At 38.5% G+C, this 26779-nt stretch overlaps 2 protein-coding genes across 10 annotated transcripts in view; both read right to left on the bottom strand.

The window, feature by feature from the left end:
* The window catches only part of LOC114243346 (transcriptional repressor p66-beta simjang), a 42843-nt gene extending 16341 nt beyond the window's left edge, over positions 1–26502 (bottom strand). For 2 of the 9 annotated variants that reach the window (XR_016325531.1, XM_089738963.1), the window contains exons 1-18: positions 26419–26502; positions 25977–26023; positions 25134–25215; positions 24309–24335; positions 23612–23747; positions 22895–23043; positions 19195–19335; positions 17755–18009; positions 17429–17473; positions 16601–16699; positions 16022–16140; positions 14458–14638; positions 13729–13929; positions 12182–12261; positions 11225–11313; positions 10118–10167; positions 9345–9432; positions 8609–8728 (exon numbers count right to left, since the gene is read on the bottom strand). Coding sequence is in view for 8 of the 9 variants with exons in the window: in XM_089738963.1 (XP_089595089.1) it covers positions 8609–8728; positions 9345–9432; positions 10118–10167; positions 11225–11313; positions 12182–12261; positions 13729–13929; positions 14458–14638; positions 16022–16140; positions 16601–16699; positions 17429–17473; positions 17755–18009; positions 19195–19335; positions 22895–23043; positions 23612–23747; positions 24309–24335; positions 25134–25215; positions 25977–26014 (1900 nt within the window). In the remaining variant the exon portion in view is untranslated. Of the gene's footprint in view, positions 1–8608; positions 8729–9344; positions 9433–10117; positions 10168–11224; positions 11314–12181; positions 12262–13728; positions 13930–14457; positions 14639–16021; positions 16141–16600; positions 16700–17428; positions 17474–17754; positions 18010–19194; positions 19336–22894; positions 23044–23611; positions 23748–24308; positions 24336–25133; positions 25216–25976; positions 26045–26397 lie in introns of all 9 variants that reach the window. The other 7 variants (XM_089738970.1, XM_089738964.1, XM_089738965.1 and 4 more) reach the window with 7 other exon arrangements.
* Positions 62–8596, bottom strand: LOC114243345 (uncharacterized). The gene is made up of 2 exons (XM_028174801.2): positions 1446–8596; positions 62–1175 (listed from the first exon to the last, which is right to left on the bottom strand). The coding sequence occupies exon 1, from the start codon at positions 8081–8083 to the stop codon at positions 6515–6517; it is 1569 nt and encodes a 522-aa protein (XP_028030602.2). The 5' UTR covers positions 8084–8596; the 3' UTR covers positions 62–1175; positions 1446–6514.
* Positions 26503–26779: the final 277 nt, after the last annotated feature.

Genomic DNA, 26779 nt, shown 5'->3' with positions numbered 1-26779 from the left:
AAGCAAAAGTAGATTCTGTAAGTAAAAGTAAGTGAATATCACTTGTGACAAAGTTACCTTCTTTTTCTTGAAGTTCAAGCAGGTTCATAAGTGCAGTTCTACCTTAGAAAGACAGGCAGTTACTTTCGCATTTATGATAGACGTGTGATTATGTAGCAGTGTAGAGTAGAAATATGATGTGAGTGATGTGTCGTTTAAAGAATCTTTGATCTACAATAACTATCATAAAAGACTATAATATGTACCAACAAAACTTATTTATTCAACAAACTTTGGTAATAATTGGCAATAAGAGCATCACGAGCTCTATGAAGTCGGCCAGGTATTCGCTCACTTTCAGTGCTTTGACTTTGAGGTATTTGACCATCACTTAAAATTTGCTCCCATGGAGCCGGTAAATGCAGTTCTGGGTCATCTGGAGGTAATGTTTCTTCTCTACGGCGTAAAATATTGTGTAAAACTGCTGTGGCCACTATAATTATCAATGCTTTTTTCTAATTTGACACGTATCCCAAATACCAACACAGGAAATCGTCTTTTCCATACACCGTAACTCCTTTCAATGGGATTTCTGGTTCTTATTTGTGACTCATTATAGAGTTGGTCTGCCTGTGTTCTCGGGCTTTCTAATGGAGGCATCATGTAACACGTTGAGGCATATCCACCATCAACTACTAATAGTGCATCGCCGTAACATCCATCTTCAAACTTTACCTTAATTATGCTATTGTTGAATATTGTGCTGTCATGACATGACCCTGGCCATCTTGCCACGATGTCAGTGATTTCTAGGTTGGAGTTGCATATGGTCTGCACATTTATAGAAAAATAACCCTTTCTGTTTCGGTATAATTCTGCTTGTTCACCTCCTACTTGAGATCGGAGAGGGACAAAAGATAACTTAATGTGCGTGCAGTCCATAGCACCAATTACCCTTGGAAATCGAGCAATGTGATAAAAATTGTCTTGTTCTGTCCTTATTTCTAGTTGAGTACTGGGGAACTTTATGTATTCACGATGTAGTGCAGCAATAATTGACACTGACTCTGTGTATTATTTTATTTGTAGTAGGAGTGCTCCAACCACAGGTGTCGCCAATGGTCATTTGAGTCGAATTGGTTGCTTAAAATCGTAAGTTCCTAGCAACTGATTTATAGGTGAAAATGGAGAAGTTGCTGAAATAGAACAAAATTATCATTAAATTAATTAATTTGGCATAGCTACTAGAAAATGTACTTAGGTAGCTACATGTTATTATAAGAATAATAATGTTAAATAATCTATCTTATCTTTATTTTAACTTTTACCTAGTCATATACTCGACAGACAGGTAATAGCCTATCTACGTAGGCAGGTAAATACAGTAACATCGGCACTATCTACGGTCAGAGTGCACTTAAAAGGGTGCAAAAAAAACTACGCAGGTATAAAGAATGTACACTTACCGGTCGGAAATATATTCCAAGTTACGTTCAATTTTCGATAGCAGAAACAAAGTGGCTTCTTTGCTCAAACGAAACCTCATCGAAAAATCATGGTCATCATAATATTCAAATAAGTCTTTTCTTTCTTTTAACCATCTTGGACGTCTAATAATTTCCTCGTCACTATCACTATCGTCAATCAAATTGTTTAAACGTTGCATATAATTTAGTGCGTTGCGTTGACTTGAAATTAACACACAGAAAAAATAATTATGAAATGACAGAAATCAGATGATTGGACTAACTGACGCCATTACTTTATTCTACGAATAGCTCCGTTATTCCGTGCGAAACGGCGGTATAGTAACAATTCCCGAATAGGCCCACTATTCTTAGAATTGTAGATGGTAAAACGTAAAATTGATTTACTCTCGATTAACTGACGAGTTATTCTAGGAATAAGATTTACTCTTGTTTGGTCGAATCGACCCTTATAGAGAATATAAAGAAGTAGTGCAGATTGATATTTTTTATTATTATGAATAAACAATAAAAATAAACTAAATCAATAAAAAAATCTTACACAATTACCATGTATTTGACACACACACACACACACACACACACACACATGCATTTATACTTTTTTTGTTTATTGATTTATCAATCTGTGGTCAAATTGAGAATTGATTAATATTTTTTGTTTTTAATATTATTTGTCTATAATGTAGCCTTGGCGACATCTGTAATTATAAAGCAATGATTATTATAGAAATGATGATAATAGAAAGGTGACAATAGAGCTATAATAATGTTCAAACTTAAAATTTAAATAAACTATGGTCGAAATTCGACCACTGGACTACCATTAGTAGATAATAATAAAATCATTTATTGCCTTTCACACAGATTTAGATTATTACAGGCAGCCTACAAGGAAACAACAAAAACACAAAGCACTATTATATCATTTCTGGCAAGCAGCTCAACATTCGCGCTTGTATATTATTAATAGGAATTTTATTAAGAATATTGACAAATTATGAGGATTTTGACAAGTACGGATTAATATAGTAATGTAAATTAAATTAGTTTTATAAGTGCAATAAAAAATAATTTAAATGATAAAATGATAAAGCCATACCTTTTTCCAATGTGACGATTAGAGGGTATCCTATTATTCTTTTCTATATTATTTTATCAGCTTATAAAATTAAACAGTATCTTTTAGTCTAGAAAAGGACAAAGTACTCTTTCTGTCTTTTTCAAATAAAATTCATGCCTTAAAGTGTTTAAAGCGAAAAACTAAAAAAATACAATTATTGTATTACAATATTGAAGTTTACCAGAAAATAATAATTTTGGGTTGAGCCACTTTAATTCTAAAGGTACAAAATAGTATTGAACACGTGACATTACCTGAATAATTTTGAAAGTAGTATGTTCCCATTAAAATACTGTTAAAATCCGTTGTATTTCATTTAGACGGTCTAATGCCAAAACACCACGTGCTACCAATATACGAGAAATCATATTATTGCTGCTCTCGGTGAATAAACGACACTCACAATTCTTCATTTTTCACCGTATAGAACGTAAACTCGATTTGATTTTGATTTATTCATTTACAATTGAACAACTATTTGTTTTATTTTGTCTATTTAATGTTTCTTAGTTAATGCGTAGTTAATATTTCTTCGGGTATAAGTGTAATTTTGAGATCATCCTGGCCTAAAAGTTAAGGCGTCCGGTGTATTCGTATCTTGCGATGCACCGGCGTCCTAATCCCGCCGGCGGGTATCAATTTTTCTAATGAAATACGTACCTACTTATCAAATGTTTACGATTGAATTTCACTGTAAAGGAATAGCATCGTGTAATAAAAATCAAACCCGCAAAATTAATTTGCGTAATTACTGGTGGTAGGACGTCTTGTGAGTCCACACGGGTAGGTATCACCACCCTGCCTATTTTTGCCGTGAAGCAGTAATGCTTTTCGGTTTGAAGGGTGGGACAACCGTTGTAACTATACTGAGATCTTAGAACTAATATCTCAAGGTGGGAGGCGGCATTTGCGTTGTATATGTCTATGGGCTCCGGTAACCACTTAACATTAGGTGGGCCGGGAGCTCGTCCACCCATCTATGCAAAAAAAAAACGTTGGTTTATTAACTGTTTAGTATCTGTGAAAGTGCAAAAATGTAAAAAAATGAAACCAAACCGCTGGACGTAACTTCTCGAAGTCTTCGAAAAAGTCCACTGAAAAAATCTCAGTAAAGAATCACTATTTTACTGAGGATTATATTTTATCCCATATTATCTGAACTCATTTCATTTCATTCCATGCCAATTGATTAATGTTTCAAATTAATCAAATCCATTTCACTCCATATTATCATTTTTCATAAAAAAAGATTAGGCTCTATGGCGTGATACTTTTGCCTCTCTAGTTGGAAAAATAGAACTACAAAAGAAATACTCGATCGAAACGTTAAAATCCACTAATTTGTAACACGCACTCGCACAAATGTCATTCGTGGTACTCATTTCGGTAAAATTACTCGGTTACGAGATCACAACGTTAATATGAACTCGCACTCACAAAATAACACCGGGTACGTTTGCCGCTAGGGGCGCTGTTCCAATTGCATACAAATTTGAGCAAACTGGCTCGCTATCGAGAACGTTACAAAACTCGCACTAAGCACACTGGACTAGAGACCGCGTACCGGTAAGCGCAGCGTTGGGCGTCCCCCTGCCCGTTGGACCGATGACTTGCGGCGATATGCTGGGAGAGATTGGATGCGAAAGGCGGAGGATCGTTCATTGTGGCGGACTATGGGAGAGGCCTACATCCAGCAGTGGAGAGATACAGGCTGATGATGATGAAGTCAAGTATGCGCTTTGGTGAAGGGCAAGAGTAGTAGTTTGGATTTTTAAAGACATCAAACGTTTTATCCCAATGAAATGTTTAATTAATAAGAAGTATTTCAGGTATTATCTTGAAAAATCTTGAAAATGTCGTAGTCAAGATTTTTTTTTATTGCTTATATGGGTGGATGAGCTCACAGCCTACCTGGTGTTAAGTGGTCACTGGCGCCCGTAGACATCCACAACGTAGATGCGCCACCCACCTTGAGATATAAGTTCTAAGATCTCAATTATAGTTACAACGGCTGCCACACCCTTCAAACCGAAACGCATTACTGCTTCACGGCAGAAATAGGCAGGGTGGTGGTACCCACCCGCGCGGACTCACAAGAGATTCTACCACCAGTAAAAAGCATTCAAGCATCTGTCAAATATCATGCGTTGTATGATGGCTACCCGCCACAGTATTACCTCCAAAGGCACCTACGACAGGTGCAATTCGGCATAGAATTAATCAGTCTCGCTATGTAATTCTGAGGTGTAATCTTAATCAGTCTCGCTATGTAATTCTGAGGTATAATCTCCCATTCCTCTCCCATGGCAGTTTTCAGCTCTTGCATCGTTTGTGCAAATAATATCGAAAGCAGTCGACGTCGCCCAAAACACGTCATCTCGGATCCTCCCGATCCACTAACGGTGCTTTTAGGTACTTCAAGCACCGGTCACCGTTCTCGTCGAACCCGTCGGTTACGACGAAGGGCTCGACGAGTAAATTAACTCTCAGACACAGCCCACTGAGTTTCTCGCCGGATCTTCTCAGTGGGTCGCGTTTCTGATCCGGTGGTAGATTCTGCGAAGCACGGCTCTTGCTAGGGTTCGTGTTAGCAACGTCATCAGGTTTGAGCCCCGTGAGCTCACCTACTAAAGTTAGGGTTACGCTGACATAGCCCCTAGGGCTATCAGCTTAGGTAGGAACAAAAAAATAAAAGCAAATAGCTGACGAGCCCAAACACGCATCTTTAGCTCGTCCCATAGCGTCTTTTTGCATTAAAAGTGCACAATTTCCAAAAATATTCGAAATTGAGTAAATAGGCGGAATCATTTGGTATCACCTGAATTTTTGTAATAAACACTGTCAAAAGGGCGTAGTTTAGTTTTTGATTTTTTTTGGAACGAAGTTCCTTATGGGACGATGCGGAGGGGTACCCTAATCGGGAAAAAACGTCCGTAACGTAAGATTTTTATTAGTAATGCACACAGAGTACGACTTAACTTTGTAATAACGTACAAAAAAAAACATATTTGTTTATTGACCACGATCTCAGAGCGTTCGTTTGCGCAATACTTACTCTTTTGCAAACAACCGTGAATGAAGTGTACCACAATAAGTTCGCACGTTACCGAATGGCCGTGGGTTGTTGCGAAACCTCCAGTTTTATTTTCCTTATACCTCGAATAGAACTTAAATTTAATATTTTTATACTAAGGAACTTCTCCGGTGTCCCGCGACACCACACATTAGGAGTGGGTAATATCGGTTTTGCCGCGTATCGAATCGTATCTATATATCGAGGATCAATATCGGATATTGAATCTATATATTTTCTGAATCTATATATTGATGGATGCTAGTAGATTTTCTCGATTCATGATATTTGAGATTTGAAACGATACGCTGATATAATATCGTAGTAGATATAGATTTAAGTCAACGTTATACGGTTGGTTTTCTGATATCAATTTATAATATGATCTTAAAGTAATAAAAAGAACATGAAAATAAAAATATCAAAAAAACTTTCCTTCATGCTTTTACCAGGCTTAGGACTGGCTACATTATTTTCAGTTTTTAGTATTTTGTGTCTTAATTTAAAATTACAAAATATACCAAAAGAGTGTAGATTTCAAAAGTTTAATACAAACACAAGAAATAAACTCAATTATTTGGATTCAACTAAAAATAGAAAAATGTGTACTTTAAAAATCAAACACAAAAAACTTTTAAGTATTTATAAACACTTGTCCAAAAATTCTAGTTCAAGGTCAAAGCGCGTGAAATTAAATTCAACGATGCAAATAGGCTATACTGCATTCAAGTTAGGGTCGAAAGTTGAAACTTCTTTCCTTAATTGTATCCTGCTGATACGCTAAGAATAATCTACAGACATATGGACTTAAATATAAGGTTTACAATTGTATGGATAATGCCTGTTTCTGTTTCATTCATCACATGATATCCCTATCGTGCGCTCACTCACTCTGGCCGATTCGATACGAACCAAACGAATATTGCTGATATTAACGAATCGGTACGATATGCCGATGCGCATCATATCGAGCAATATCGTGTATCGGCTGATATCGAAATATAGATTTCGATTCACGAATCGGTCCGATATGGCGATGCGCATCACATCGAGCAATATCGTGTATCGGCTGATATCGAAATATAGATTTCGATTCACGAATCGGTCCGATATGGCGATGCGCATCACATCGAGCAATATCGTGTATCGGCTGATATCGATATATAGATTTCGATTCACGAATCGGTCCGATATGGCGATGCGCATCACATCGAGCAATATCGTGTATCGGCTGATATCGAAATATAGATTTCGATTCACGAATCGGTCCGATATGGCGATGCGCATCACATCGAGCAATATCGTGTATCGGCTGATATCGAAATATAGATTTCGATTCACGAATCGGTCCGATATGGCGATGCGCATCACATCGAGCAATATCGTGTATCGGCTGATATCGAAATATAGATTTCGATTCACGAATCGGTCCGATATGGCGATGCGCATCACATCGAGCAATATCGTGTATCGGCTGATATCGATATATAGATTTCGATTCACGAATCGGTCCGATATGGCGATGCGCATCACATCGAGCAATATCGTGTATCGGCTGATATCGAAATATAGATTTCGATTCACGAATCGGTCCGATATGGCGATGCGCATCACATCGAGCAATATCGTGTATCGGCTGATATCGAAATATAGATTTCGATTCACGAATCGGTCCGATATGGCGATGCGCATCACATCGAGCAATATCGTGTATCGGCTGATATCGAAATATAGATTTCGATTCACGAATCGGTCCGATATGGCGATGCGCATCACATCGAGCAATATCGTGTATCGGCTGATATCGAAATATAGATTTCGATTCACGAATCGGTCCGATATGGCGATGCGCATCACATCGAGCAATATCGTGTATCGGCTGATATCGAAATATAGATTTCGATTCACGAATCGGTCCGATATGGCGATGCGCATCACATCGAGCAATATCGTGTATCGGCTGATATCGATATATAGATTTCGATTCACGAATCGGTCCGATATGGCGATGCGCATCACATCGAGCAATATCGTGTATCGGCTGATATCGAAATATAGATTTCGATTCACGAATCGGTCCGATATGGCGATGCGCATCACATCGAGCAATATCGTGTATCGGCTGATATCGAAATATAGATTTCGATTCACGAATCGGTCCGATATGGCGATGCGCATCACATCGAGCAATATCGTGTATCGGCTGATATCGAAATATAGATTTCGATTCACGAATCGGTCCGATATGGCGATGCGCATCACATCGAGCAATATCGTGTATCGGCTGATATCGAAATATAGATTTCGATTCACGAATCGGTCCGATATGGCGATGCGCATCACATCGAGCAATATCGTGTATCGGCTGATATCGAAATATAGATTTCGATTCACGAATCGGTCCGATATGGCGATGCGCATCACATCGAGCAATATCGTGTATCGGCTGATATCGATATATAGATTTCGTGCGGGGCGATATCGGATTCAACGATATTGCTGCGATATATAGATATTGAATCTATATACGATTTATATCACCCACTCCTACCACACATCTTTTTTTTTAGTTTACCTATGTTTTGACGACTATTAACAAAATTAATACATAATTTTATCTTACTTTAAAAGACAGATTATGTAACTGGTAAAAAAATAAAAAATTAATGTTGCAAAAATGATTAATATTAAAAATATCACATGTTAAACCTTTGAAACACTCTTCTGTAAAATTAGTAAGTTTTGAGATTATAGAGTTTTAATGCGAGAAGACGATAGGTGTTCAATGGGATAGGGCCAGTGTTAGCAACACTCTGGTTTGAGCTCCGTGAGCTCACCTACACGTCAAGGCCAAGCTGAAATAGCCTCTCAAAGCTATCAGCATAGGTAGTTGTGATAACGTGTCTCACATCAAGTTAAGCTAGCGGTAAGTGGTTCGGTACGTACATCTCTTGCCGAGCGCGGAGGCCTGCGCCATGGCGAGCTGGTAGGAGTACAGCAGCGGAGTGAACTGCATCATGGCCGCGGCCGCAGACATGCCGCCCGACCCGCCCGCGCCGCTCAGACCTGCCCGAGGACATCAGGACCATTACACAACCAATACTTCAATAAAGTACGATCATTCATCCAGAGACAAAATTACTGGTGGTAGGACGTCTTGTGAGTCCGCATGGGTGGGTACCAACATCCTGTCTATTTCTACTGTGAAGCAGTAATGCGTTTCGGTTTGAAGGGTGGGGCAGCTGTTGTATTATACTAAGACCTTAGAACTTATATCTGAAAGTGAGTAGCGTATTTAGGTAGTTGTCTATGGGCTCCAGTAACCACTTAACAACTAGGTGGGCTGTGAGATCGTTCACCCATTAAAGCAATAAAAAAAATCGAGGGTGAAAGGCTATCTATCCAGTTTAATTAAAGTAATATTACTTTGTAATTAAAAGTGCGTTTTATTTGGTATTAGTATCAACAGTTCGATGTTTTTAATTGAACTTCAATTATTACTACGTTCGAATAATTCAAGTTTTTTTTCTAAATTTTAAACTACTTTACTTTTTAACTATATTTCTAAATTTTAACCTACCCGCGCGGACTCACAAGAGGTCCTACCACCAGTAAAAACCACCACATTTATTAAAAAAGGTTATCAGAGTCGATGTATCGGTCGAGTCCAGTCGGGACTTGCCTCTGAGCAGCTGATGCTGGAGAGCCTGCATGGCGGCGGCGCTCTGCTGCTCGAAGGCCATCTGCGCGGCGGCCGCGGCTGCCAGTTGCTGGAACCAAAAGGACCCTTAACGAAACCATAAACTTAACAGTGACCATAGACACATTTAGCGGTAGGCAGCGGCTTGGCTCTGTCCCTGGCATTGCTGAAGTCTATGGGCGACGGTAACCACTCACCATCAGGTGGGCTGTATGCTCGTCTGCCTACAAGGGCAATAAAAAATAAAAATAAAAAAAAGAGCGCGGCGATAGTGATCCACCTTGAGCCGTGGCCTACACAAAATAAATAATAGCATAAAAAAAACTAACAAAATACGCTTTTATAAAAAATCCAACTAAAAATAGAAAATAATTTTTAATTTAAAAATAGTGTAGAAAAAATGATTTTATTGTAAAAAAAAGCGTGGAGTGCTTTTCAGGATATTATCAAAATAACCCTTCTACTCATATCTGTTCATAAAATATAACTACTGATACCAAGTTCAAAGATTCCGTTACATACTAACATACATACACGTCTGAAGCTAATAAAAGCGTATTAATATAAATACATCAATTAAATATTTTAAATAAGATCACTTCCAGGGTATAGATTTACAAAAACAAAAAAAATATGAGAAATAAAAGGACAAATCAGTGAACATACATTTATAAAAAAAAAACATCCAGTCGAACATTGAACCTCCTACTTTTTGAAGTCGGTTAAAAATATAATCAATAATAATCATATTGTACCTGATGCTGTTTGCTGGTGCTGCCCTGGGTGGTGCTACTCGAAGACGAACCTGCAACACAAACAAACATGATTTAAACCTTTTTTTTTAATTGTCTGTCTGCATTAATCAATATTTATAAAAACGTATTGCTGTTCGTTAGTCTCGCTAAAACTCGAGAACGGCTGGACCGATTTGGATAATTTTGGTTTTTAATTATTTGTGGAAGTGCACAGAAGGTTTAAAAGGTAGATAAGTATGAAAATGCTCGGAATAAAATAAAAATAACAATTTTGTTTTTCCTTTGATGTGTCCCTCGTCGGACGGATTCCTTTTGTTTGTTATAGGTTTATTTGATACAAAAGTTTAGGTCTTTTATTTATCGATTGAGGCACTACGAAGTCTGCCGGGTCAGCTAGTAATTTAATAATTATTGTTACGCCGGTAAGAGTAACGCCATCTATCGCCGAATAGTCGAACGAATATTGAAGGACCTAGTAGCATCTAGAACGCTCGAGAAGTACAACGCCATCTATTGTCAGATAGCGGAAACTACTACTAGAGATGTGTGGAACATTCTCGATAATTCTAGGTACGAGGTATCGGCTATAAAGGCGTTGTAGAGATGGCACGCAATCAGTCAGTAATCGAAACTACTCGAAGCGAAGCAGCGAAACGATCACCTGAAGCGAAGCGGAACAAGCGAATTGAGAGTTTTAAAGTGTTTGTTGAGTTTTAAGTGTTCTAAGTGTTGAATACAGTTTTTAGCTGTACTTTGGTGGAATATTATCACGAACCCCAGCGCGTAACATTATTACAGTACCCTCATCTTAGTTTGCCAATCGTAATCTCCTGCTAATCCTTAGTTTCACTACATTCCATCGAATCAAACAGTCGGCCCATGTGCAATAACAACTAAAGTAAGCTAATCAAATTTAAAAAAAAATCAAAAATTCAAATTTCACGAGAACCAGTTGAGCTATTTCGGAGCAATTTGGCAACAAACACCGCAACACGAGAATATTATTTATTAGATTTTTGGGTTTTTTTTCGTAACATGTATGTGATAAGAAAGATAAAATTAGCCTAATAACAGATTTCTTTATACTTTTAGGCATAACGAACTTACTTTTACTCTTTTTCGCAGCCACCTCACTAGAGTCGCGGCTGCCGCGTTCTGAGTGGTGGCTGCGTAGCGACTCCGATGACGTCAACGGCCTAAAACAAATACATCATAAAAAACACTTTAACTCTCTAAAATTGGTGCATTTACGTTATAGGACGGCCACCTACGAGATGGACCGACGACCTGGTAAGAACCGCTGGGTCACGTTGGATGCAGGTGGCAACGGACCGGCCGCACGGGAAATCACTTGGAGAGGCCTATGTTCAGCAGTGGACAATGGACAGGCTGAGATGATGATGATGATGATGACGTTGTAGATGTCTATGGGTTCCGGTAACCACTTACATTACATTTTCATGAGTAAGCTCGTCCATATATCGTCTTTTCGCATTAAAAGTGTACAATTTCCAAAAATATTCGAAATTGAGTTAATATTCGGAATCATTTGGTATCCACCAGTATTTTTCTCATAAATACTGTTAAAAGAGCGTAGTTTAGTTTTGATTTTTTTTATATTTTTTTTATAGTTTATCAATATTTTGACTACCATAAACAAAATTAATACATAATTTTATCTTACTTTAAAAGACAGATAAAAACTAGCTGGTAAAAATTAAAAAATAAATGTTGCAAACATGATCAATATAAACAAATCACATGTTAAACTTTTAAAACACTCTCCTGTAAAATTAGTTAGTATTAAGATTATACAGTTTTAATGCGAGAAGACTATAGCACTAAGCAATAAATCAGCATCGGTAGGCAGCGGGTTGGCTCTGCCCCTGGCATTGCTGAAGTCCATGGGCGACGGTAACCACTAACCATCAGGTGGGCCGTGCGCTCGTCTGCACACAAGGGCAATAAAATTTTTTAAAAAAATTTCAAACTTGTCGTGCATATTATTACGGTCGAATTTGGATCGTCGAGGGAGCAGTAGTTAGTATACTTGGTTCGTGGTACCTGGTGGTGGAGGTGACGGGCGGCGGGGCGGGGGAGGGCGGCGCCGGCACGCTGCCGCGGGACGCGCTGCGGGACGCTTGCTGCAATGTACAAAGTCACAACTATCACTCCTCACAGAACATACGAACTGCCTTAATGAGTGTACTGTTATAGCGGGATTCGCCACTTAGATAAAAAAAAATGAAATACTAAGTTATGAAGGTCCAATGGTGGGTCACGCGCACTGATTCAGAGTTGAGAGTCGACCTCTTAGGTCGGAGTTTTTATTTATTTATTACTTAGGTGGGCGGAGGAGCTCACAGCCCCCCTGGTTTTAAGTGGTTATAAGAGTCCATAGACATCTACAACCGTAAATGCGCCAACCACCTTGAGATATAAGTTCTAAGGTCTCAAGTATAGTTACAGCGGCTGCCTTGCCCTTCAAACCGAAACGCATTACTGCTTCACGGCAGAAATAGGCAGGGTGGTGGTACCTACCCGTGCGGACTCACAAGAGGTCCTACCACCAGTAAAGAATAGGAGCAGGAGCTGAGTGCTCATTCGCGGGGCGGACGAAACAAGAGGACTCGGGAATGCTGATCGTGCAGCTTGGTTAGAGCTGTCAACCCAATAGCCTTCATGGTAGGGTTATAACAGTACCGTGCGTGGTCCTTTGTCTCATGACGAAAACTCTGCACAAATAACCCTCGTATAACACGATAGATACGTTCATACAGCTTTCTGTGTTGTGCGAAACCGTGTTACATAAGACTAGAAATTAGTACAAAAAGGCGGGTATTTTTTCTGAGTAATAAATCTCAACTATGCCGGTATTTTTTTAGCGTATATGAGTCGTCTATTATCAAAGGTGGCAATCTGTGCATTTGGACAAAAAAAAATTATTGATATGTCAATACAGATTGATTTGAATATAATCGTCTCCTTCAAAGAATACGGTTCAAAACCTGCATTAAATAAAGGTTAATACTTAACCTGTTATTTATCTAAGATGTCGTTCAGAAGAGTTTTGTGACTGCCAATGGAATACAAAGTCAATAATTCGTTTTTCTGATTTACCAATAATTGTCCAAAAGTCACATTGCCGACTTTGATAATAGTCGACTCATATATAACAAATAATCAGCAAAATGTCGGTTATTCCCAAAAATTAAATCAAATCAAAAAAAAAAAAAATTCAACATAAATGAAAGTACATATTTGTTGAACGTCAAAAGAATTACCGCCAATTCACAAGAACTAGCCTCCGTCCTGAGAAGAACTGGCAAGAAACTCAGCGGGCATGTCTTTTTTTTTAAATAATAGATTTTTTTTAAATATTCATTTTTACAATGTGTATTAGAACGTACAAATTATTGCAATATTGAAATGCCCAGAGCGAGCAACTCATTCCCACTTTGTGCAATCTTCTAGACAATCATGTAACTTTCTAAATAATTTTAAACAAACATCTCGTTATCGTGTTGTAGCGGTACCGTGTTATAGGAGGGTTACCAGTATTCATTGTTGACTTTTAATCTAGTACTTATCGCGTAGATCGAGTCGGGTACCTGCGGCGGGGGGCGCGGGCGGGGCGCGCGCGCGTCGGCGTCGGCGTGCGGGGGCGGCGCGTGGTGCGGGCGCGCGGCGGGCGCGTGCGCGGGCGGGGGCGCGGGCGGCGGCGGGGAGGGGGCCGCCAGCCGCCGCTCGATCTCCTGCTCCTGCTGCAAGGCGCGAACGAATGCAGTCTTTAGCCGCGCCGTGTGCTCCGCCTGCGTACATATATAACACATGTACCAAACGCCACATTCAAGTTATGGGATAATGTGTTAATCTAATAATAATTTAATTCTCAGTGCGATTTCGGTCCGCAAGTGTGCTGTAACTTTCCATATGGCTGTCAGCACAGTCTTGCTGTACTGTGATTGAGTGACTGAATGTGACTGACTGGTTGTAACTGATTGCCTGAATTTGACTGACTGGTTGTAACTGACTGACTAGTTATAACCGACTGACTGACTGTGACTGACTGGCTGTGATTGATTGACTGACTGGCTGTGATTGATTGACTGACTGAATGTGACTGACTGACTGATTGACCGACTGTGATTGACTGACTGGATGTGACTGACTAACTGATTGACCGACTGCGGCTGACTGACTGAATGTGACAGACTGACTGCGACTAGCGCTCACCAGGCCGCCTCGGTTTTTATACCTACACTGCTTGTCTAAGCAAATTAGTGGAGTGACGAAACAATATATAACATGTACTGCTTGTTCATATAACAGACATTGACCTTGAGCGCCCTCTTGACGTTCCCGGAGACGCAGAGCTCGCACAGGCGGCGCGCGTGCGGCGCGGGCGACACGCAGAACGTGGCGTCCTGGCGGCGCGCGGGCGGCCGCTCCCAGCGCCACACCGGCGTGAAGTCGCAGCCGCACTGCGCGCACAGCGCCGGCACGCTCGAGCGCGGCATGCTGCCCCGACACACACGCTCGTATTAACCGATGCAGTACAGTAAAAGCTCTAATATGCGTGGTCATCGTTCTCGTCGAACCCGTCGCTTGTGACGAAGGGCTCGACGAGTGAATTAACCCTCAGACACAGCCTACTGAGTTTCTCGCCGGATCTTCTCAGTGGGTCGCGGATCCGATCCGGTGGTAGATTCTGCGAAGCACGGCTCTTGCTAGGGTCAGTGTTAGCAACGTCGTCAGGTTTGAGCCCCGTGAGCTCACCTACTAGTTAAGGTTGATTGAGGTAACGCTGAAATAGCCTCTCAAGGCTCTCAGCTTAGGTAGGAAAAAAAACTGATATGCCGCGAAGTCGTCGTGGCTTAAAGGATAAGACGTCCGGTACATTCGTGTGTAGCGATGCAACGGTGTTTGTGAAAGAATAACATCGTGTAATAAAAATCAAACCCGCAAAATTATAATTTGCGTAATAACTGGTGGTAGGACCTCTTGTGAGTCCGCACGGGTAGGTACCACCCCCCGTCTATTTCTGCCGTGAAGCAGTAATGGGTTTCGGTTTAAAGAGTGGGGCAGCCGTTGTAACTATACTGAAAACTTAGAACTTATATCTCGAGGTGGGTGGCGCATTTACGTTGTAGATGCCTATGGGCTACAGTGACCACTTAACACCAGGTGGGCTGTGAGCTCGTCCACACATCTCAGCAATAAAAAATAAATGCGACAACTCTCAACTGAAACGTAATGGGAAGAAAAAAATCTGACTGGACATTTACACAGATTTGAAAAAGATAAATGAAGAATACTAAAGAATTGTTTTTTTTGTCTTGAAATATCAAACTAGATATGAAAATGTAAAACTTAAGAATTGGCTGTCCCATTGCGTTTCTCTTCGAGAAAAACCTTAATACTACTAAAACTTTTTTTTTGAGGGATTTTATGACCTGGTAACTAAGACCTTTAAGTCATGTCTTATTATAATTTATATTCTAATTTTTATGATAAGTGATAATATGGAGTGAAATGAAATGAAGATGATTAATTTGAGACATTGATCAACTGGGATGAAATTAAATGAAATGAGATGAGATGATATGGGATGAATTATAATTTCACTAAAATGGTGGTCATTTACTGTGATTTTTTCAGTGGACTTTTTAGAGGATCCTGAGAAGTTACGTCGGCTTTGTTTCATTTTCCCACATTTGTGCACTTTCACAGATATTAAACAGTTAATAAAACACCGTTATTACGCATTTAAACACTAAATAGACAAAATAAAACCAAATCACACAACTTCACCCATCGCGCTCCCGCTAAAAAGTCCCCTACTACTACTACCATTAATACAGTCCACAGATAACAAAAGCTAATAGAGCGGACGGCACTGACCGGTCCTCGTTCGTCAAGTAGTCGACGACGTGCTCGAGCCCCACCAGGTACACGAAGTCCGTGTTGCTCGGGGAGGGGATGAAGTTCATCTCGGGCGGCGGAGGCTTCGGGGGAGGGATCTGGAAACGATTTGTTACGTAACGCACACCAATTTTGTTATTTATTTATTGCCCTTGTAGGCAGACGGGCATACGGCCGACCTGATGGTGAGTGGTATATATTTTTTCCTGCTTTTCCCCGGTCTTGGATATCACCGGGCCCTTTTTATTCTAGTTAACACATTCACTCCAGTTCTCTCTTTCATGCCTCTCGCACTTACATGCTTCATACTGTGTCTTTCTTACATTCACCATCTTTCTTTCTAAGCCGGGTGGGACTCCCACTAGCTTAATCTGCTACTGTGTTTTATTTTCCGGGGTAAATAAAGTTTTGCTCGTTTATTAATAACTCTGTTACAGAATATCGTTTGGAACTTATTTCTATTTTATGGCTTATATTATTCGATGGTGAGTGGTTACCGTCGCCCATGGACTTCAGCAATGCTAGGGGCAGAGTCAAGCCGCTGCCTACCAAACTTACTTGCAATAGCGTCTTCTCTAGTTGCTTCCGTAGGGCCAGTTTAGCGGCCGCCTGCCTCTGCGCCGGCGTCTGGGTGTCTTCGGAACTGCGCGTGCTGGCCTGAGGGGACAACACAAGACATCAATAGGAAGCTAAGACGCTGGGATTAATGGCTATGGTATGGAAACATCTTTTTTTTCTACCTAAGCTGAGAGCCTTGAGAGGCTATTTCAGCGTAACCTTAATTAGTAGGTGAGCTCACGGGGCTCAAACCGGAGTGTTGCTAACACTGGCTCTAGCAAGAGCAATGCTTCGCAGAATCTTACACCGGATAAGAAACGCGACCCACTGAGAAGATCCGGCGAGAAACTCAGTGGGCTGTGTCTATGGGTTTATTCGCTCGCGAGCCCTTCGTCGCAAGCGACGGGTTCGACGAGGACGGTGACCGGTGCTTGTGGTACCTAAAATCACCGTTGATAGATCGGGAGGATCCGTAATGACGTGTTTTGGGCAGCTTCTTTTGATTTGCGTTCAAAAGCAGCGGTTTTTCTTATTTTAATTTCACAGAAAGCGTAACGAAAAAAAATTTTTTTTACGACTGCTACTATATTGCTAGGTGACTACTGGACGTGAGCACTCGTGAACACACTTCGCGTTATTCGCGAACTCAACGAAAAAATAATTTCATAAAGGAACACGCTGTATGCACACGTTTCGCATGAAACAATTCCAGCGGCTTAACTAATTTTGATACTTTATAAAATAAAATAAACTAATATAAACTATCTGCCTTTTTTAGTAATTATTCTCATTTAAAATTGAATGAGGACATCACATTTGCATACTCACTGCATCGCTCGTGCTACTCGTGACGGATGAATTATCCTGAGTCGGCTTGTAATCACAAACATATCTTTCTATATTCTATATATTAGTAATCTATCTATAACCTGTCTATAAATTTTTAAATATATATTTAATCTATCTATAAATTAATACGTGAGCAAAAACTTTGTCCCCCTTTTTGCAAAAATTGCGTGGACGGAGGAGCATGAAATTTCCTACATTTATACAGAATATAGAGAAGAAGTGCAGAATGTGAATATTTTTTTAAATCATGGAATTGGAATTAGAACAGCGCCCCTAGCCGCAAACGTGGGGAAGCACAGTGTTACCTTGGCGGGCTGGTGGTGCGAGGGCGGCGGCGGCGCGGGCGTGATGGTGACGGAGGGCGTGACGGCGGCGGCCTGCGGCGGCGCGCGGTACGAGCCCGGCGTGAGCGTGGCGCCGCCCGGCAGCGCGGCGGGGCGCGCGGCGGGGCGGGGGGCGGGCCGCTTGTTCTGGTGCGCGGGGGGAGGCGCGGGCGTGACCGTCACGCCGGGCGGCACCACGCAGCCGCTGCCCGCCAGCGCCGTGCCCGCGCCGCTCTCCTGCAGACACAGATACGAACGACAACTTATTTTTAAATTTCGATAGGCAGCGGCTTGGCTCTGCCCCTGGCATTACTGAAGTCCATGGGCGACGGTAACCACTCACCATCAGGTGGACCGTATGCTCGTCTGCATACAAGGGCAATAAAAAATAAAAAATAAATTTCTAATAAGGATTATTCCGCCTGTATGGAACGACAACTTACTTTTCAAAAATGGTTTATGGTAATGAGGAATATTCTTCCTGTATGCGTCATTTCTGTTTATATGTTATTCTATAAACAGGCATAAGCCTGCAAGACATTAGGATCAATAGATGTAATTTATTTATTGTTATATTATGTGAATGGATGAGAAACAAAATGAACAATAGCACTCAATCTTGTTCATGTTTCATTCTACACTGAAACTTATAATATACAGTAAACATTTGTACTATACATGTATATTATAACTTGAACTTCAACTTAATATCAATAATATTAAAATAATTGTTGAATAAATAAATTTATAATATATAGTAGATCATAAAAGTATTTGTGAACGTTTTGGTACAGATTATTCAAATTGATGTGTGCTATCTGTGCAACTGTGCTAAGTGACAATTTATTCTGATGTGACTTGAAAGCAAATATAATTCATTGTGTCCTTTATAAGAAATCTGATTAGAGTTTTATTGAAATACTGCCAAATTCCAATAATAATAACAATAGCACTCATGGCAACACTTGTCATCATGAACCGATTAAGGACTTTTTGGCGGGAACGCGAGGAGTGAAGTTGTGTGATTTGTTTTATTTTGTCTCTTTAGTGTTTCTTCAGGTTTAAATGTCTAATAATGGTGGTTTATTAAATGTTTAATATCTGTGAAAGTGCACAAATGTGGGAAAATGAAACAAAGCCGCTGAACGCAACTTCTCGGGATCCTCCAAAAAGTCCACTGAAAAAATCTTAGTAAATGACTACCATTTTACTAAGATTATATTTCATTCCATATCATCTCATTTCATTTAATTTCATCCCAGTTGATTAACGTCTCAAATTAATCATTTTCATTTCATTTCACTCCATATTATCATTTTTCATAAAAATAACAATATAAATTAAAATAAGATATGACTTAAAGGTTACCAGGCCATAAAATCACTTAAAAAAAAAAATGAACCGATTAAGAGCTGGGCATACTTTAGCGGGGGGCAGCCCCGTGGCCTGCTGGGACTGCCTTATCTTCCGCAACAGGACCAGTCGAGTTTCTTCAGCCCGCAGCTTCTCTCTGAGAGCACGTAGACGACGATCGCGCTCCCATATTTCAGCACTCGATAGCTCCTGTACAAAGTTGCATGGCTTGCATTAAATGACTTAGCAGCCTTGACACAATTAAGAGCATAGTTGTGTAAATTATTTTATTTTGTCAATTTAATGTTTCTTCAGATTTATACGTGTTATAACTAGAGGTCGGAGTAGGTAGATTGATTTAAGGTCGTTGACGTCAAACGTAGAGGATAGTATGGATATGCCTCCAAAATACCGGAACTTCATATTTATTGTGATACTAGCTGACCCGGCAGACATCGTAGTGCCTCAATCGATAAATAAAAGACCTAAACTTTTGTATAAAATAAACAAAAAACAAACAAAATGAATCCGTCCGATGCGGGACACATCAAATGAAAAACTAAATTGTTTTTTTTTATTTAATTCCGAGCATTTTCATATTTATTTACCCTTTAAACCTTCTCTGGACTTCCACAAATAATACAAGACCAAAATTAGCTAAATCGGTCCAGCCGTTCTCGAGTTTTAGCGAGACTGACAAACAGCAATTCATTTTTCTATATAACTAGTCAGGTCATAAGTATTGTAACACAGTAAAAACTTTTCTTTTAGAATGCTGGCCACAAAAAAGTTTCTTGAATTCGAATTTCGAATTGTTCATGAAAATAAAAATGTATACTTTTAGAATTTTACTCATTTTTAAATATGGAGTGGACGCTGAAAGAAGACCGTGTTGCAGTTATTGCGTTGCATCGTTGCGGTTACGCGCCAATTCAATTTTTTAACATACTGAAAAATTTGAATATAACCAAAATATTCGTTTATCGTACCATCAAACGATACAATGAAGACTCTAGTGTAGATGACAGGTCAAGAAGTGGTCGCCCTCGGTCTGTTAGGACTCCAGCAGTGATAAAAGCTGTGAAGGCGCGAATTCATAGAAATCCCAAACGTAAGCAGAAACTGTTGGCCCTTCAGATGGGGTTAAGCAGAACCACGGTGAAAAGGGTGTTAAATGAAGACTTAGGGCTTCGGGCATATCGAAGAAAAACAGGACATCGTTTGAATGCTCGTCTAATGGACCTGAGACTGAAGAGATGCCGCGCTATGTTGAAGCGGTACGCGGGAAAAACATATCGGGAAATTATTTTTTCGGATGAAAAAATTTTTACCGTAGAAGAGAGCTACAACAAACAAAATGGTAAGGTGTACGCACACAGTAGTGAAGAAGCGAGCGACCGTATTCCGCGTGTCCAACGAGGTCATTTTTCATCCTCGCTCATGGTATGGTAGGGAGTTTCTTATTGGGGCTTAACAGAGGTACATTTTTGTGAGAAAGGTGTAAAAACGAATGCAGTTGTGTATCAAATTACAGTCCTGACGAACCTTGTGGAACCTGTTTCTCATACCATGTTCAATAACAGGCACTGGGTATTCCAACAAGATTCGGCGCCAGCTCATAGAGCAAAGAGCACACAAGACTGACTGGCGGCGCGTGAAATCGACTTCATCCGGCACGAAGACTGGCCCTCCTCCAGTCCAGATTTGAATCCGTTAGATTACAAGATATGGCAACACTTGGAGGAAAAGGCGTGCTCAAAGCCTCATCCCAATTTGGAGTCACTCAAGACATCCTTGATTAAGGCAGCCGCCGATATTGACATGGACCTCGTTCGTGCTGCGATAGACGACTGGCCGCGCAGATTGAAGGCCTGTATTCAAAATCACGGAGGTCATTTTGAATAAACTTTAGTGTCATAAGAATCTATGTTTTGTTAAGTTCATTTTGGTATATGAATGGTTACATAATGAATAAACTTGTTTCAATTATTTTACATTAAACATGTAACAGAATTTATGACCTGACTAGGTATATAGATAGAAGATAGATTTGTTTCGGAATTTTGAAATTAGCATGAATCTGTGTTTAAGGTGAAAAACGTATTAATAATATTAATCTACGCTACCATTGCTAGCTAATAGTGAAAGAAATCAGTAATTTATTTTATACAAAAATAACTTGGAATAGTTACACCGTGATATTAAAATAGAGTGGGGTGATAAAGAGAACCGAATCGCTGTGATTGCATTACACATATAGGTATGGAGCCAAATGCAATTTTTATAACTCTCCATACGCTTGGTATTAGTAAAATGTTTGTGTACCGGGCTATTAATAGGTGCAATGAGACCTCCTCTGTTTGTAACAGAAAAAGATCTGGCCGTCCACGTAGTGTTCGTACGAAAAAGGTGGTCAAAGCAGTAAGGGAAAGAATTCGAAGAAATCCTGTCCGAAAGCAAAAGATTTTATCTCGGGAGATGAAGATAGCACCTAAAACCACGTCGCGTATTTTAAAAGATGACTTAGGACTTGCTGCCTATATGAGACGTACTGGTCATTTCTTAACTGATAATTTAAAAGAGAATAGGGTGGTAAAATCGAAACAACTACTGAAGCGGTACGCAAAGGGAGGTCATAGAAAAATTTTGTTTACGGATGAGAAATTTTTTACAATTGTTCAACATTTTAACAAACAAAATGACCGTATTTATGCTCGAAGCTCTAAGGAAGCTTCCCAATTAGTCGACAGAGTGCAACGTGGGCACTATTCGACTTCAGTGATGGTTTGGTGGGGTATTAGCTATGAAGGAGTGACTGGGCCATACTTTTGTGAAAAGGGTCTCAAAACATCGGCACAAGTGTATCAAGATACCATTCTTGAGGAGGTAGTGAAGCCCCTTAACAACACCATGTTCAATAATCAAGAATGGTCCTTCCAGCAAGACTCGGCGCCAGGTCATAAAGCTCGGTCTACGCAGTCTTGGTTGGAAACGAACGTTTCGGACTTCATCAGAGCTGAAGACTGGCCGTCGTCTAGTCCCGATCTTAATCCGCTGTATTATGATTTATGGTCAGTTTTAGAGAGTACGGCTTGCTCTCAACGCCATGATAACTTGGAGTCCCTTAAACAATCCGTACGATTGGCAGTGAAAAATTTTCCCATGGAAGGAGTGCGTATATTTATGTATTAAACTAACACACTGTAAAAGTAATAAATGTTATTTGCCATACTTTTTTTTTTGTTTTCCTTTGTAACAGTATTTATGGCCAGACTAAGTATCCACTGAAAAGTCTCAAAAAATAAACACCACTTTACTGAGATTATATTTCAGCTCATTAAAATTTCGCTTCATATCATTTGTCATATTATAACAGAATGTCAGAAGAAAATATAAGACTTGCCTTAAAGGTCTCGTTACTAGACTATAAAATTAAAAAAACAGTTCTCAGACAGAGCACACATTGGACACATAAGTTCGCTCTGATGGTAAATCTCAATGACCGAATAAGACCATTACCTGATCTCATAAAATCTAAGTTGTCTAAACTGAATGCATGACGATAAATGTGAGCTCCTGTAAAGCATAATACAAAATCAGATCAAGAATTGTGGAGGTGTAGTACATACATGTCCTGGATTAAAAATTTATACCAGCAGTACAAGAGCATCCTTCTTTTCAGTGCTGCACAGACCTAAGTGAAAATATATCAATGCTTGCTCACATCTGATAGGTATTATAATAGGAAAAATGAGAATATAAAACTCACTCTGTGTCCGGGGATGGCCAAAGGCGGTTCGTTCTCATCGTCTTCAGACTCTTCGTCATCGCGAGGGTCACGTGGCGATTCGGGTGCTGGTATGGATACGCTCGGTGTTATTGACACGTTCACTGATGAGTTCAATTTGCTGCTTACATCTATCCCATAAAAACAATATGAACTCAGACATAACTAGGCTCTGACGAACACCAGTCAATATCAGTCTCAAATTTTATGTTTAAGATTGTTTTAAAAGAATTAGGGATTTAGAATAGAAAACTTTATTTACTGAGATAATAAAATTATATATGTATAGTGTTCATAATATTCTTTCTTTTTTATTTCAGACTTATTTTTATAAATAAATAAAAAATTCTAATTATATTAGATTATTATTTCTAATATTTATATTAGATCGATCAATTATCAATTATTCCATTTGCTATTAAGCATTTGAAGATTGAAATCATCATTATTCTAAACATCTATTAATTTGACATGTTTCTCTGTCACTTTAACCCTGTGGTATTAGAGTAGTAACTACTTAATATAAGATTAATCTCATAAGCCCTCAAACAAATAAACAAGGCCAACATTAAAAATGTTTCAGGCAAAGAAAACATTTCAGTACATGTATAATCTTGAATCAGGGACTGTCTAAACCGTAAATTGCAGAATGTATTTTGCTTTCGCTGATGATTTGGATATTTAGAAACTACTAAATACCAGTAAAAGGGGCAGGTGTTGTAGGTATTGTAGGTTTCCTGTGTGGTGGAGCGGCTGGGAGCAGTACAATGTCGGGACTCTCTGCATAGCTGCGCTGTTCTGAACGTGGGCGCAGCACCCGCTTGCCGCCGGCGCCCTAAAGTTGTATTAAAAATTATCAAATAGTCCCAAGACATAGAGATCATGACTACTGTAATCAAATAAGATCAGATACTTGCTTAGAGGTCATAATCTCAATATTAACATATTGGAGAAGTGTGATTTTGATGTATGGTTTATCAATGAAGTTATGATTACTGAGGTTTGTTTAGGAATCAACATTGTTCCATTGATTCATTCACTCACTTATTGATGAATTAAATTACTGTTTTATTGATTCATCTACTTTATTAATTTACTTATTATATGATTTTGTCAGGAAACACCTTCATCAATAATGCCTTTATTGTCTACTATTTACAGTAATAATAAAATTGAAATTTTTTTTAAATCTTAAAATCAATGCAGCAATTTACAACAAACCAAAGTAGGAAATGATTATTTTAATTAATATTTTATAATCATAAATTTTTTATAAGAATTTAGTCTAAATACAATATTCATAAGGCTTTTTTTATGCAATCTAGACGAAAAACTCCTAATATGCATAACATGTATTAAAATATATTCACATTTAAAAAAACTTTTGAACACCTACCTTATCAATCTTCCCACATATTGCAGTCAAAAACAAAAAATAATAATTAGAATATGATAGTAAATTAATACATAAGCATATTTGTGGTAGAGAAGCTGCACACTGAATGGGAAATTACACTAGGATTCTTGTATGGTGTTTTTTTCATGGTTTAGGAAATATACTATATTTTGAGATGCATACTATGTGAGATAGCAGTCTGAATTTCTCTAGAATAGTGGTCCAAATTCAATTACTTTGTGGAATATCATACATACAAGTTTTTTTTTAATTATTATGTGTGCATACCACCCTTTATTATCATCAGAAAGTACAGGCATAAAAATAAGTATTTTAATATGACCCCGACATTTGAAGATACTATCCTAGTAGCAGTAATATAACTCTATTTAACATGTTCAAGACTATTTGAGGCATTTTTAGCCCGTGCTTATGAGGTCTTTCCAAGGCAAGACTGGACTTGTTCACGTGATGAGACCTTATAGGCCTGAAAAATGTTTTCGAACATACCCATACTTATAGAAATGTGGACTTGTTGCCTTATGCACCAGTTTTGACTGCGGCATCAGGAAATAGTTGTGTGTGGGGCTTTTAAGTCGCATAATGCAGTCAACGTGTTAATGCTCCCACTAAAATGCATACTGACTTGTCCAAGCAAGGCCTGGCAGTCTCAAGGGCTACCATCAGGCAAGATACAAGTCAAAAAACCAAACACCCAATCCAACTATAGCTTGACTACAATGACTTTGTTCTATGTGTAATAACGAGCATAAAGAAATGTTCGTGTACATTATTATTTTTTTGCATCAAGTTATTTATACATACATGTGGTGGAGGCTGCGCTGGGGTTATTGTTAAACCACTTGCCGTTAATGCTTTTAGCTCACTTAGTTCTGGCGGTAAGGACCTGAAAAAAATAATATAAATTACTTTGATTTTCAAGTGTTTTATGTTATTACACTATCATGCAAATGGTAGTAGTGGATTTTTGTATTTACATGTATATCAACAATAATATAGTATTTTTTTCTGGGTTTGTTATTTGCAAACTTATTTAAAATTACTTTTACAGTTTAATCTTGCATTTATTATTTTTATTTTACTATTTTACATAATATATTTTCGGCCTAGTTCTGAGAACTATTTGTAAAAAGATATAATATTGACATTACATTTTATATCAATAATGAAATTTAGTACATATATAACAAGGACACATATTGGATGAGAACAGCTGAGAGACTATATCTAAAGCATAAAACAGATTCTAGGCCAATAGTTCCCTATTAAATAATTTAATATAAAATTTATGACATTTTCTGTCCATGGTGTTAAAGACTTGTCGTTACTGTAAATTAATACAAGTGCTAACATGAAAAGTGATTTTATTTAGTATTTTTCAATATTTTTTCCTGTCACGTTTTTCTAAGGTAAAACTGCAAATGTGAATATTGATATTTATTTAGTAGTCCTTCTATTTATAACATACCTTATGGATGATTAAATAAATTAAAATTAAAATTTTCTCTAATTGTAGATTTTGATTAAATGAATTGTTGTAATAGACAAATTAATAAATAAAAATATATGTACATGTGAGTAGTTCACACATTTATTTAGAAATGCTGTTATAGAAAAATATATAAATAAGTTGTTAAATAATACCACCTGACACTCAGATCAACCGCCGAATCGTCAACGTCCATTTTTCAATCCTGTAACAATTAGGCAAATATCTATTTAAATCGATAAGGCGATTATCACATAGTTACTGACGAATTACATAAAATAAACATTGAACTTTTTATTTTAATTCACTCAGAACACTGTAGTATAGTTTTATTATTCAACCATAATGATAGTTATTATAGTAATTAATATATTCAATCATCGATTATCGTAATGCACACGCACGCATTCACCAAAATGACAATTTAACCAAATCAAGATTCGTTTGGTTTGTGGATGTTTAAGCGATTTCGAAATATTAAATTGCTTCCGAATCAATTAGCGTAAAAAATATCATTTTGTAATATTTTAGATAATAAGTTGTTACTGCATCATTAATTTCATATCAAAATATAATCACCGCATCCAAAGAAACACTCACAATCAATAACACAGAACAATAAATATGGCAACTCGCCGCCATTGAAGTAATTTTTGTCATTTGGCTTTGACAGCCAGCTTTTTTTTATACGTCAAATTTTAGACAAATGGTTTTATGGACCAGTCTAGTCTATTCAATCTAGCTTACTCTAGTCTATTCAGTCTAGTCTAGTCCAGTCCAGTCCAATCTAGTCTAGTCTATTCAGTGTTTTTAATGGTTAAAAAACCCGTAAAATAAAGGTGCTTATACCGAGTTCCTACTAAAATTTCTAAGTATTTCTGTTCCTGTTGGACGTTTATATTTGAAAGGACTAGGTTCTGGAGCTGAAACACTGTGCTTCATAGTTAATATAATTCAGTCA

Source organism: Bombyx mandarina, chromosome 28, assembly GCF_030267445.1.
Source record: "Bombyx mandarina strain Sakado chromosome 28, ASM3026744v2".
Taxonomy (NCBI): domain Eukaryota; kingdom Metazoa; phylum Arthropoda; class Insecta; order Lepidoptera; family Bombycidae; genus Bombyx; species Bombyx mandarina.
This window is presented reverse-complemented; position numbering and strand designations above follow the sequence as displayed.

Excerpts from the sequence above, each read along its gene's own strand:
- LOC114243345 (XM_028174801.2), bottom strand. The coding sequence starts at position 8,083 with ATGCGCATCGCCATATCGGACCGATTCGTGAATCGAAATCTATATTTC.